The following is a 14,635-nucleotide window of genomic DNA, read 5'->3' on the forward strand; positions in this document are numbered from 1 at the left end:
ATTATGTCTCTATACCCTGTAAACAGTCATTTCAGCAAAAAAAAAAATGTTTTTCCTTTTACAACTCCTTTAATGTCTTCAGTCAAAAGAAATTATCTCATTGGGAATTACTAGTTACTGGCAGATAAGGAAGCATTTTCTGGATGGAGGCATGCTATGCTTCCTGTAACAGTTCTCACAGATCATAAGAATCTGGAATTAATTCGTTCTGCCAAGAGATTGCCTTCTAGACAAGCACGTTGGTCATTGTTCTTTTCTAGGTTAAATTTTATTATCTCATATCGACCTGGGTCAAGGAATGGTAAGGCTGTTGCCTTAACACAAATGTGTAACAGGCGCTCCTCGCCCCGTCTGTTTACTGTAGTGCGTTCCACGCTGGAACGCATTACGGCGACCGCGCGATGACGCCATCGCCCGACGCCGCATGCGTTCCACCGTGGAACGCGAAACTGCGCCAAGAATCACGCCGGTGTCTCGAATCGGTGCTTATGCACTGCACCTGGCTCCTGCCTATAAAGGCATTCTTCAAACATAAAAACGTTGTTCTATTATTGTCGGCAGTAGCCGGCTTGGCTAACAAATCCTCAGCCTGCAACTCATGCCATCTTGGATGCCTGCCATAATGGACTACAGGTACCATCAATCCCAGGCTGGAAACCATCCTCTCCTGCATCTGCGCTGCACACCCTAAAGACACCTTCCTTCTTGGATCCCTAAACCACGCAATCCTTTAGCTGCTGAACTACAACAAGACTTCCTCTGCAAACGCATAAGTAGCCATTGTTTCACTTGTAGTGCTTCAGGATCATCTGCTAACCATTGCTGTATTTAACTCTGGCTTATTGGATACTAAGATACTGCTTGAGACTGACTGGTGTGCCTGTTGGCTATTGATGTGGAGTATCTTAAAGGGACATACACTCTCAAAATACCTGAGCTATATATGCCTCTCTTATGCAATTACTAGTTGTTACCACTAATCCTACTAACTACGTGCCTGACATAAGTTAAGTTATAACTTGTTTATGGGCCTATGCCCTAAGTTACTAAACATGTTCGCCCTAAACTTTTCTATGCTAAGGGTTGACATATTTCATCCCTTCTCCCTTTGTGGCCTAATGCACAAAGCTATGTTTAACTGATAATCACTTGCATACAGTTGTGCATTGGAATCTTCAAGTGTATACTATATGTGACAGACTCCCCCGGGACATCCCCGGACCCTCTTATGTGTAAAATCATCCTATGTCCACTAGGGGCATAGGATGACTGAGAAATTATATCTTGGACTACCTGAGATGGGATTATTATGTAATTATTATCCACAATATATTCCAGGATATCTGTAAAGAACTATTTACTTTTTGTTGATTCTGAACTCAATGGGTTAATTGTAAGAGTGACTCATTCATAATGTTGGGACACAGGTCATATCTATGGTATGGGTCTGGGTAAATGATTAGTCAATTAGCTCATGTTAATTTATGTTCTGGTTACCTCCTCTAACTGTATATAAGGTTATATTGTACGCCTGGGGTCCACTACTGAATTCTCACATAGAGAAGTGCATTGAAATCCTTGCTAACCGCAGTTGCGGTTCACTCCCGTTCAACAGAGCCTTTACAGAATGTTGTCTGGGCCTCTCCAGGAAGACAATTCTGAATACACAGTCCTGCCTCAAAAGAACTTTCTAAGTGCCACAAGTTCTAAAGCATTCTTGAGTCTCCTCAAGGAAGGGTTCAAGAATGACGACTCTTCAAAAATCCTCCTATGGACATCATCCTTGAGTACAAAAACAGCTTCTGGACTTAAGCACATCACCTCTATGTACCTGATGTTGCTCGGGTTGAAGTCCTCAAGTTGGTTCATGACTCCAAACTTGCTGGACATTTTGGAGTTTCTAAGACAGAGGAACTTTTATCCAGTTCCTTTTGGTGGCCTGGGTACAAAAGAAATGTCAAAAGTTATGTAGCCTCTTGCCTGGTCTGTGCTCACAATAAGACACCCCAAGCTTCTCATTTGGGGTTGCTCCAGCCACTCACTGTCCCATCAAGACCATGGGGATACATTTATATGGACTTTGTGGTTGATTAACCCCCTCTAAAGAAATGACCACTATCTTGGTTGTTGGTAACCACTTCACTAAGATGGCTCACGTTATACCAGTCAAGGGGATACCCTCTGCAGAACAAACTGCAGATTGATGGTTCAAGAAGTCTTTAGACTACATGGAATTCCAGAAGATGTAGTTTCTGACAGAGGAGTACAGTTCTCTTCAACATTTTGGAAAAGCTTTTTCTCAACTCTAGGAGTAACAATCAATTTATCTTCTGCATTTCATCCTCAGTCTAATGGTCAGACCGAGAGGACTAATCAAATGTTAGAGCAGTACCTTTGATGTTTTGTTAGTTATCTTCAGGATGACTAGGTGTACTATCTTCCTACAGCAGAGTTTGCTTATAACAATTCTAAACATGGCTCCACCTCTCAGATCCCTTTTTTCCTAAACACTGGGCATCATCCAGCTTTTATCCATGATCTCCCTATCTCATCTCCAATTCCTACTGTTACCAACAGATTAACTGCTTTACAGGAGATCCAGGAGAAATTGATCGAGACTTTGAGGGAAGCTCAAAAGTTGCAAGAAGGCTGCAGATAGACATCGCAGAGAACTTCCTACCTTTCATGTGGATGATCAAGTTTGGTTATCTACTAAAAATCTGAAGGTTCATGTTCCATCTGCAAAGTTGGGACAAAGGTTTGTGGGACCTTTCCAGATCTCGGCCCAGATCAACCCAGTCGCCTTTCGCCTAAAACTTCCAGCCAGTATGAAGATTCACCCTGTGTTTCACATATCGCTACTCAAACCGTTTCACAAAAATACTTTTTCTGGAAAAATTCTTCTACTCCCTCCACCTGTTGAGGTACAGGGTGAAGAAGATCATGTGGTGGAGAAAATTCTTGATAACAGGATCTATATGAACAAATTGCAATATCTGGTTCAATGGGAAGGATATGGGCCAGAAGAACATTCTTGGGAGCCTGAGCAGAATGTTCATGCTCCTAGATTAACAAGAGAATTCCACCAGAGGTTCCCCCATAAACCGGGCCTAAGGCATCCAGTGGATGTCCTGGGAGGAGGGGAGTACTGTCAGGACCTGGACTTGAACCTGGGACCTCAGCTCGGTGAGAAGGTTCATTGCCAGACACCACTATCAGAGATGCGGGACAGTGTCTTGTCAGATCCTTTAGACAACCCTGGCTTGTACCTTGATTTCAGCTGAACCTTGGAAATCTTTGCTCCTCCCACGAACTTCCTGATATACGCAATGTGTCGGCACAATATTCTGACAAGGAGGAAGTGCAATCTCCAGCTTGTATCTCGCTCCTGTCGTCCCTGCTGCTGTCCATATTTTGCTACTGCTCGTTATTGACCCGTGGCTTGTTCCTCAACTATGCTTTTGCCTGATCCCTACCTGCAACTACTTGTTACCGACCTTATGGCTTGTTTACTGACCACGCTTCTGTTTGATCCTTACCTGCTCATCCGCTACTGAATCCCGGATTGCTCACCTCCTGGTGGGGCAATCCTGAGGACCGCGACCTGGTGCCAACACGCAGCAAAATTCATCTCCAACATCAGGAGCTCTGGTGAACACCATTTAGCACTTATGCCGAGTACACAGATCCGTTTTCAGCATGAAAAAAACGTTGTTTTTCAAAAACGTCATTTAAAATGATCGTGTGTGGGCTTCGCATCATTTTTCAGGTTCTGAAAAACGACAATTTTTTTTCCGAACATGCTGCATTTTTTAACGTCGTTTTAAACTATGTCGTTTTCGGGTTGTAAAAAATGATCGTGTGTGGGTTAAAACAACGAAAAAAACCTGTGCATGCTCAGAAGCAAGTTATGAGATGGGAGTGCTCATTCTGGTAAAACTACCGTTCAAAATTAAGTAAGCACATTCATCACGCTGTAACAGACAAAAACGCAAATCGTCTTTTACTAACACGGAATCAGCTAAAGCAGCCCAAAGGCGAATGGAACTTCCCCTTTAAAGTGCCGTCGTATGTGTTGTACGTCACCGCGCTTTTCTAGATAATTTTTTTAAAACGATGGTGTGTAGGCAACATCGTTATAATGATGAAGTTGGAAAAACTTTGTTTTTTAGACATGCTGAAAAACTATATATTTTTTTTCATGCTGAAAAATGACCGTGTGTACACGGCATTAGACTGCACCTCAGGTAAGCCTGTGTCATCTGCCAGGCCTGTGTACCTATCCTGCTGGTCAGTGGTAGTCTTGCATCTGCTGTAGCAATTGATCTTTGAGCCTGAACCTTGATCATGACAATACCTTTGGAGCTCTACCCATAGGGATTCCACCTCCTCCCTAGCTCCCCTAGTGATGTCATCTCTCACATTCACTTGTACATTATTCTTGATATATAGACATACCCCTCCCCCCTTTTTACCCTCTCTATCCCTGTGATAAAGGGTATACCTTTGAATGGTTGCCAGCCAACCATGAGAGCTGTTGAACTAGGTCTCTGAAATTCCCACAAAATCCAAATCATCCTCGTACAACAGTATCTCTAGTTCACTCATCTTGTACAGCAGGCTCCTGGCATTGGTGAACATGCCAAGTAGTTTAGACCGGTAGCATACTATCCTCTTATTGGGTGTTCAGAGATTGCAACTAGGACTTGTTACTATACTTACCTTTTGAGTTTATGTGCTTTAGTCAACCTACCACTAATGCCCCCAATACTACCCTCTGGACTATATTCCACGCTGACTATGTCTATCTCTGGAATCTCCCCCCCCCCCCCCGTCGCCTAGTTTAAAAATACGTGGTTCCCTCCACCCAGTCTGTCTGGATAATTAAAATCCCCCTGTTATGATAACACTTCCCAAAACTTGTAGTCAGCCACAGGGTGCTATACAGGTCCAGGGCCATGGTCTATCCCTGTAGAACCCGGACCCTTAAGACCCCTTTGGGGATATACCCACCTAGATGGGAAAAGCCTGGATTTTATATACAGTTCAGTTCAGCATTGTGGAAAGTATTCACTTTAAAGTGTAAACTTTTCAAACTTGGCAATGAAACTCAACCACAGAGAACATCAGGTGAATCACACCACTGGTCTCACACTTTGCCACCACTTCTCCCTAGAGCCCTTATAAAGTAATGTGTTGCCTTCTCTACCCTTTCACTATGAGGAGTTTGTTGTGTAATCTCTCTGGACATGACTACCCTGTATTCCACATCCTATGACTGGAGTACTCCCCATGAGAATACCATCACCCATGGCTGTGATGGAGACGAGGCATAAAGGAGCCACGGCAAAGCCCCTGGTGAACATTTGCTCTTCTGAAGGTCAGCACAACACTTTAGAGTGACTATGCTGGATACCGATATTCCTGCCCTAGACAAGCCAGACACAGAATAAGCACATACTGTAGTAAATAAGTAGGATAGAATAGCATTAAATAACCCCCACACACACACACATTTTTATACCTGAAGAGGGAGCTTAAGCAACATGCTTGCTCATGTGAATATATGCTCTGCTGCTGTGCACAGAAGACTTGACATTGTAGAACCTTATTCTCCTCTGTCTCGCCATGCCCTTTTGGGTACAAAGAGACCTGCAAAATCTAGAAATATATTCTCCATTGATAACAAATATAACAGGCAATCTATGACGATTAGATCTCTTCTGAAAAAGTTTTTTTCTCCCAAAATCTTTGCTAAAAATCTCTGGTATTGGCACAAAGCAGCCCCAATCTCTTCCTCCTCTTCTGGGGTCCCCGTCGGTGCTCCTAGCTCCTCCTTTCTGTGTGTGTTTCCATTGCAAGCCACTTGCTATGGGGGCATACCTGCAGGCTCACTCTCGAGCTGGGCTGTGTACATCTATAGATATGCACATCTGGGCCTCGCCCCCTGCTCCCTCCTGCCAGCAATAGGAGCCATTGACCTGTGTTAAGGGGAAAAAAGTGCAGAGTTGGCTGCGGAAGGACACCACTCTGATTGATACATTTTTTATGCAGGGAATGCATTGAGATAAAAAAAATGTCTTGTCTGAAACCCACTTTAAATATGGTCCAGCGCTCTAACCATCTCTTGCTGAAATTAGTGTGTCAACCTGCCACAAACGTGGCTGATGAACAACCACGCCTTAACAGAGTGTTTAAAGCAATTACCTTTGTTATGCTTTTTTGTGTAGATACCCTAGAACATGTGATAAGACAATTTTTCACAATGTCCCTAATCCCCATTATCATGTACAGAATCTTTTGGCTCAAATCCTGAACAGTTGAAGTTGCCTGTTAAAAGTGCCTTAAAAATATATCTTCTCAAGGCAAATGTCTTTTTAGGAGAGGCAATTGTCAATTTCAGAAAACGTCTCACAGGAGGGAAGGTTCCAAAACCCCTCTTCTCAAAAGCCTCTACCTCCACAAAATGCAGAGCATCTAACTGTGCTACTCAGACTTCAACTTCTAAACCTAAATTCAGTCCTTCCTTTTGGTGCAAGACTTCAGCCACACAAACCCAGCAAGTATTCCTCAAAACCTTCTCCCAAAGAAGCAGCACCCTTAGGCCTCGTACACACGATAGGTTAGCCAGAGGACAACGGTCTGATGGACCGTTTTCATCGGTCAAAACCGATCGTGTGTGGGCCCCATAGGTTATTTAACCTTGGGTTAAAAAAAGCCAACTTGCTTTAAAATTTAACCGATGGACGCCTAAACGATGGGTCAAAACCGATCGTTAGTAGGCACAACCATCGGTTAAAAACCTGTGCATGCTCAGAATCAAGTCGACGCATGCTAGGAAGCATTGAACTTTGTTTTTTTTTTCAGCACGTCGTTGTGTTTTACGTCACCACGTTCTGACACGATCGGTTCATTAAGCGATGGTGTGTGGCCGTGACGGACCATCAGTCAGCTTGATCGGATGGACTGATCGTGTGTACAAAGTCCTTACTCTTTCAGACATGTCAGTTGTTTGCTCTGTCTTGTAAGTGTGGAACTGATGTCTGTTCTAGTTTGCCTCTCTCTAGGTCACAGGTGTACCAGACCTGTGGGTTCAATCAATGGTTTCAAAGGGGTACAAAATAGATTCAAAACTCTATCCTTTATTCTCTCAAATCAACCAAGGACAGTCAGACTTGTAGAATGCCCTGAACCATCTCGTGTCCCAGGTGGTAGTTGTGCCAGTACCTTCACAAGACTGGTTGAAAGGGTTTTATTTAAACCTGTTCACAGTACAAGAGTCCAACAGGGGGGCATTTGTCATATTCTGGACTTAAAATCCATCAATACCTTCAAAAGTATGAAACTTTGCATTGAAAATTGCAAGTTCGGTTAATGCCTCTCTGAGACAAGGTAAATAGCTGGCATCTGAAGGCATTCAAGATGTCTATTTTCATATCCCAATTTAACCTCCTCATCGTCCTGTGCTTTGCAGACCTATTCAGTCTCCCGTCTAGCCAAGCAAGGAATTTCCTAACTTGATGGATCTCTATCCCAGCCTTATCAATAGGGAAGTCTTGGCTTCATTATCACTGGAAAGTGATAATAGCTAATGTCGGTCTTTCAAGTTGGGTAGGAGTGTTCCTGTCCCTCATGGTTCAGGAAATATGGTTAGCTGTGGATTCCAAGTTTACCATCAACATCCTGTAGCTCAGAGCAATAAGGTTGGCTCAGCAACACTGGACCCTCCATTTGCAAGTGTTTTCAGTCAATGTGCAGTCAGATAATGCCACAGTCCTGGCCTACATCAACCATCAGGGGTTACCAGGAGTCTCACAGCCTTGAAAAAAGTATGCCAGATAATCTCAAGGACAAAGACTTGATATCCAGACATCTCTGTGGTCTACATCTCAGAGTGGACAATTGGAAAGCAGACTTATTAGTTGTCATCACTTGGATCAAGTGGAATTGGCCCTTCACCCAGCCATCTTCAACCTGGGGGGGGGGATCCACTTGTAAGCATTCTAGCTTCCAGGTTCAACAAGCTACCTCTGTTTGTGGCCAAGACTAAGGACCACCCTCTAGCACTGGGTTTGGATGCTCTGATAATTCCTTGGTCTCAGTTCAGGCTAAACTATGATTTTTGCACTACCCCAGTGCAAGTTCTACCTCAACTGGGAGTAAGCCCTTACAAGTGCCACGATAGAAAATGGCAGTTGGAAGAAAGGAGCCAAGAGCGCCGACAGGGGACCCCAGAAGTGGTCCGGGGCCTCTCTGTGCAATACCATTGTACAAAGCAGGTTAGAAAAAAAAATCACTTTGAGAGATGCATGGGTCTCTGAGTCTAGTCCTACCTTGCTAAAAGCAGAAAAGCCACTTCTGGAAAGGTCTTTTCTCGTACTTGGAAATTCTTCCTTGCCTGGTGTGAACATAGAAACTTCAATCACAGAAATCGCCCTGTGCATCACATTGTGGCCTTAATACATGCAGGTCTTGACCAAAACTTGGCCTTAAGCATGCTGAAAGGACAGGTTTTGTATAATATATATATATATATATATATATATATATATATATATATATATATATATATATATATATATATATATATATATATATATATATATATATATATATATATATATATTTTAAAAACCCTGATCTTCCCTCTCCCTTGTCAATACCTATATTAATGGTGTATCTGATATCAAACCGTCCTTGCAGCATCCTCTTCTTCCTTGGGACCTCCACTTGGTTTCCCTAAAAAAAATAAAAAAATATATATATATTTGAAAACATCAGGCACGTCCTCTTAGATGACCTCTCCTGCAAAGAGGCCTTTTTATAGCTTTCACATCTGTCAGATATGTCAGTTGTCGGCTCTGTCTTTTAAAGAGCTTTTCTTTATCCTTCACTGGGACAAGGTAGTTTCATACCTAATAACCTCAACAAGGTAGTTTTCCACCTTAATGAAAAAAAAAAAAAAAAATGACATCCTTTTGCCCTGCTCCAAAGCACCCAAAGTAATTTTCTCTTCATTATCTGGACATAGTCAGAGCTTTTAGTGTCTCCTAAGTCCACTATCGATCGACGGATAAGGAATCTGAACTCTAGAGCTTACCCTCTCAAGGACAATTTGCCCTCTGCACTTTTATGGACCAATTCCACCAGATCGGTGGGCATTTTCTGGGCATTCCAGCATCGAACATCGGTTGCCTCGATTTGTAAGGCCACTATTTTATCCGTTCATACTTTTCAAAGTTCTACCAGGTGGAAATCCAATCGTGCAGATTTTGGGTCCGTGGACACTTGTTGGACTTTTTGGCACGGTTCTTTTTGCCTAATTTATTTGCTATCATTCTCATGAATTGCTTGGGTATGTCCCAGGGTGTATAAATACTTTGCCTGTGCTCTCTACTGTACGAATAAAACAAGAGGCATTATGTCACGTACCTGATGGATGTGAGCCCGAATTGCAGAGGACAGCTCAGCAGACTGGAACGGCTTAGCAGACTGGAGCGGCTCAGCAGACTGGAACAGGAGCAACTCAGCAGACTGGAACAGCTTAGCAGACTGGATCAGAACCAGGAACAGATAGGACCAATACAGGAATAGTCAAGACAGGCCAGGTCGGATATCAGGCAGACAGCAGCGGTACAAGGGTTCAGGCGAAGGAGTCACAAATGGGCTGAGGTCAGATGCAGGCAGATAACTGGATGATCAAAGGTAAGCCAGGTCTTAATTCAGGTAACAGTATCAGATCAGGTTTAAAAGCACACAACGCTGTAGAGCAGACAGCGAAGACTGCATGTGACAGGCAGGCTTAAATAGCCCGACTGACGCCAACAGAGGTGCGCACGCAGGAATGCACGTGCATGCACAGTTGTACCTGCAATCGGAAACCAATGAGGCGCCTGTTTCTAAGAAGGATCTTTATGACAAATTAACACCTGTCTGCAAATTACTGTACATATCTTGGAGTACAGTACAAGACACAACCACCCTCCTTTCCATTCCTGTGTTGCTCTGCATTGCTTGTTACAAAACTGAGGACTCACAGAATGGGGTAGGATTATAAGGGAGGTGCTCAGGGGATGTGTCCTCAAAAGCTTTGTCAGTGTCAAATCGCCTGAAGACCCAGGGTCTATGAATATGTGTCCTGTACTGTACTCCAAGATATGTAATTTGCAGGCAAGTCAAAATTGCTGTTATTTATCTTATTAAAATTGTGTTTTTGTTCTTTTTAGTAATTGTTTGCTTCTTCATCTCATTAACAATTTGACATTTGTAATATTTATGTTTAGGTCTTTTCAGGATCACTTAGATGTTTCTCTTGATCCACAATCCACAAACAAGAAAGCCCTACTTCGAAAGCCAAATAAAGCATTCCTTGTATCTTTAGGTGACTTTGAACAAGGCGTTGAAGACAAGTATAATCTCATAAAAGGCAAGGAATTTTTTTATTTTGTTATGTTATTTTTGTTGTCAGCATGTTCAAATCCATTTGCTAGGAACAAGCTGTGTGCTAAACTTTGTTTATGTGTTGTGAGAACTTAATATCAAAAACCATTAAAAAAAATGCAGGGATCAGCATAAGGGTATACATCCACCTTTGTGCGTCTTAGCCATTTGCCAAATTCATAGATTGTAGTCTTCAGCGTAGGAAACACCACAGTCTGGATTCAACATTCCACTGTCCCATGTCTTGCTACCTTTTGTGGATTGAAAAACAACCCACAATTCTCTTTTAATTGGGTAATATCGTTCCAGTAAAGATGGATCAAATGGGGCAGATATCTTTTTCCTCTGAGCTGGGAGAGACGTTTTCCACCTAATAATAAAACTTAGGCATCACCCCCAGTGGTAGAGCACAGTGATGTTGCTATTTTTGCCAGAAGCCTGTTATCTTACTCACAATTGCATGCCTAATATTAAAAAGAGTATCTTAGTTGTTCTGACCAAGTTTTGAGATCCATGAGCCAGAAATGTGCATCCTGCCACAGTCACTGTGAGAGATGGGGTGAAAACCAGATGGAAACATTATAATCTTAATCATATATTACAGAACTCTATTCTTATATGGCACTACCTTCAGGTGATTGTACATTATGTAAGCTTTGCTGTGAATGCCCGCTAGAGTATAACCTCATCCATTCCATAAGCCTCAATTTTTTTTGTCGGTGTCTTTGGGTGATGGACTTTTTCTGTGGGTGAAGACTTTTTTGATTTTTCTTTGTAATTTTTGACTCACACTTTTATTAAGATCTGACTGCCTTATGTTTACTTTGGCCGCTTAATACTGTATTCATTGTTTTCCATGGTGCAAGGATGTAGTTGGCCACATGGTTCTATACGATTCCAGGGCCATAATCCATTCCTATTTCACTCAAACCCTGAATACCCTTTCCTGGGGTATGCCCACTGTGACGGGTGAAGCATGGTCCCTGAACAGTACCTTGGACTAGGTAAGATGGGGTTTCCCTGTACCTATTAAATACTGGTTCCGGTCAATGCATGTCTTATAGAATACACTACATTATATCCTACAAGACACACCATATGCGAAGCACAAAAGCAGTTGAGATTAAAGGTAATAGAGAAATTAACACTTTTTCATTTTTTTCCACTAGCTATTATGTCTGGCTGTATTTGGACTATAGGTAATATTTTTAACATCTAACTATTCAAATTGTATGTTTTCTTACACCACATTACTGGATGTTGCTCTTTGGCTAGTGGCGACATGCTAATAAGACTTCTAGGTGTACACTTCTGGCAGCCGTTTCTTTGTCGGGACACAGAGCAGGCTATAAACATGACTATCTGGGTTATGCACCACCTATAGGTGAATGGACATTGGCAGACCAAAAACAGACCGGAAGTCCTCCTCTATATAACCCCTCACATACAGGAAGTAATTCAGTTTTTTTTTCTCCAGTGTCCTGAAGGTGATGGTCACTGAGAGTGCTAAACTCTGAAGTATTTTGCAGGTCCTATACAGTTTTATACAGTTTGAATAAAGGGACAGGAAACGGATCCTTTCGGATGGCTGTAGCTAATATGGATGGTACGATGGACCCTGCATAACAGAACCCTATGCAGTCTGGCTGACCAAGTTGTTTCCCGGCAGGGTGCTTTACAGGTCCAAGGCAGTGGACCCCAGGAAAAGGGAGGGGGTAGTCATTAAAGGTCCTTAAGTGTTGAAGCCCACTGTGATAGGTGAATATTTGATTTTTGTGTATGTATATATATATATATATATATATATAATATATTATTATACATTTTTTGCATTCTTGGCATGATTAAGCAGTCCGTGTCAGCAGGTATGGGCCATTCTTCTTTGAGCTGGCTGATGGCATGGGGCACATGTGGGGGCTGGCATGGCCCATCTGTGTGCATGCACAGCGGACGTGCAAGTGGCATGCCCACGCAGTAGCAGTCATCTAGCTTAAGGAAGATGCATCCCTGTGGGGCTCCTGTGAAGCTGCTACAGAGAGGGATACAGAGCAGGCTATCTGGCTGGGCATGTGACTTCCTTTGTGCTGGTGGTTATTGGCGGCCAGAACTGGGCTGGGACCCTGTGATATGCTTTGCAATTTTTGCTGTCTGGGCTGTAATAGCTGCTATTAGCTGGATTGCAGTCATTGCATTGCGGAAGTGCTGTGCTATTTCAGGGCCAGGTGTATTGCTTTATCACAAGCCCTAGCAGTGATTTCAGTTCGCTTTGGATTAAGTAATGCCTTCCAGAAAGCGGAGTGGGGGGGGGGGGGTCACATATGCACCACTGCCAGGTTCTGAGGATCCTTTTCAAAGTTCTGCCGTGGTCACTTTAAGGACTGGGCTGATAAGCTGGATTTGCTACTAATGGCTTATTTTGCCCTTGCTGGGTCTGCTGTGCAATCAACTGTAACTGCAAATGGCATTTGTCAATAGACACGTGCACACTGAAGTATTTAATTTCGGAAATGTTGTTTTCGTCCAAAAAATACATTTATTTAGTTACTCCCGAAATTCGTTTTTATTTTGTTTCGTAAAAAAAATGCAGTCGTACAAAAATCAAAATTAATTTGGGTCAAATCTGTCATTGAAGGCTTATGGTGTCCGTCAAATGTTCTAAGAAGTTTTGACGAAGCGGCTAAACTGTACGATGCCGCAATGGTACATTTCCTGTCCAATGTTCTGCACACAAGCTATAGTAGAATTCTAATGTTGTATGACTATTAATAATTATATTTATTATTATTTCTAGTCAACCAGCATTAGAATTCTTCTATAACCTATGGGCGGAGCATTTGACCATAAATGTCTGTTTGTGGTGATCGTATGTTTTTAGCTGCTTCGTCAAATCTTCATGTCTCTATAATGTCGAATCTTCTTGTTGTCAAATATTTTCTCTGTCAAATAATCTTGTACTAATAGAGTTAGGTTACGCACGTTCGACTGCAGGTTCGATAGACACAAATCGCTATTCTCACCGTCATGTCAAATCTTCTGTCTATATCGAACTGTTGACGCAACAAAATGAAAATAAAGCATTCTTTATGTTGAATCTTTCGGATTTAAGATTCTGTACATTTGTTATCGTTAAAACGAACGTGGAAGTCCCCGAAATTCGGACGAAAATGCATTTGGACGGAAACTAATGCACATGTCTATTTGTCATTCCCTGAAGAACTGTGATAAGTGACTGGTTAAGAAGTTTTCTGGTCAGGGAGGGGATTCTGCTTTGGATGTGGCAGATTTACTCCACGCCACATGCTTTACGGTGGATGTCCTTAACCACTTCAGCCCCTCTCTATTTGGCAGCCTAAACACCAGAGGACTTTTTACAATTTGGTAATTTTTACAAAACTGGTAATTACATGGTCATAACAGATAAACAGAATTAAGTCTCCTGTGCTCTGGTATTTTCGGTAAGTGCTATGGGGTGGTGTAGTTCAATTAAAATATATATTCTAGAGTCTTGCAGCCCTCCCCAAAATCGTGGGAATTCATAAAACTATAAAAAGAGAAAAGAACGGAGGGCGCACCGACCTAGTGTGATACTGATAAAATGAATTTTATTCAAATGTTAAAATCAATCATTATACTCACAATGTGGAGTTTAAAATCAGGCTTTAAAAGACAGTGCAACAGATGTCCAGCAACATCAGTGGAACACGATAATCACTTGAACCAACAATCGATGTTACAGCTGAGGCGTTTCGGGGGGCATACCCCTTTCTTCAGAGCTTAGTGGTCTGCAATGCTCCCTCGCCGTGGTGCTTGTGGAAATATATATACACATGTGCACGGATAGGCCTGTGCTGATAGGTCAGGGTCGTGGGTTGCTCCTCCCACAATGGAGGGGGGCTCACCTTGGGCACCTCCCCCACACACCCCTACCCCTCAGAGCACCTATACCTCCCATGGGGGTGGTCTCATACTAGTCCAGCCTTGAATTAGGGTGGGCATCTCATAGAGACTTTTGTCATCTGTCATTGACTCCAGGCATGTAAATTTGCAGGTGTGTCTGTATTGGTTTTGTGTGAACAGGATGTCATCCTGTAATTGATTGCCCAAGTGAAGGTAGCACTAGTGGGCTTACCCTCCAAAGGACCGCCCGAACGACTCCATGTATGTCTGCTGGAACGCACGCCCGCCATATCAGGAC

The 14,635-nt window shown here is 42.7% G+C and overlaps 1 protein-coding gene across 7 annotated transcripts in view; it reads left to right on the plus strand.

Annotated features, from left to right (window-relative positions):
* CENPT (centromere protein T) overlaps positions 1 to 14,635 on the plus strand; it is an 803,389-nt gene that overhangs the window by 376,042 nt on the left and 412,712 nt on the right. For all 7 annotated transcript variants that reach the window (XM_040328753.1, XM_040328757.1, XM_040328752.1 and 4 more), the window contains one exon: positions 10,284 to 10,426. In XM_040328753.1, coding sequence (XP_040184687.1) covers positions 10,284 to 10,426 — 143 coding nt within the window. The remainder of the gene's footprint in view (positions 1 to 10,283; positions 10,427 to 14,635) is intronic.

Source organism: Rana temporaria, chromosome 11, assembly GCF_905171775.1.
Source record: "Rana temporaria chromosome 11, aRanTem1.1, whole genome shotgun sequence".
NCBI classification, from domain to species: domain Eukaryota; kingdom Metazoa; phylum Chordata; class Amphibia; order Anura; family Ranidae; genus Rana; species Rana temporaria.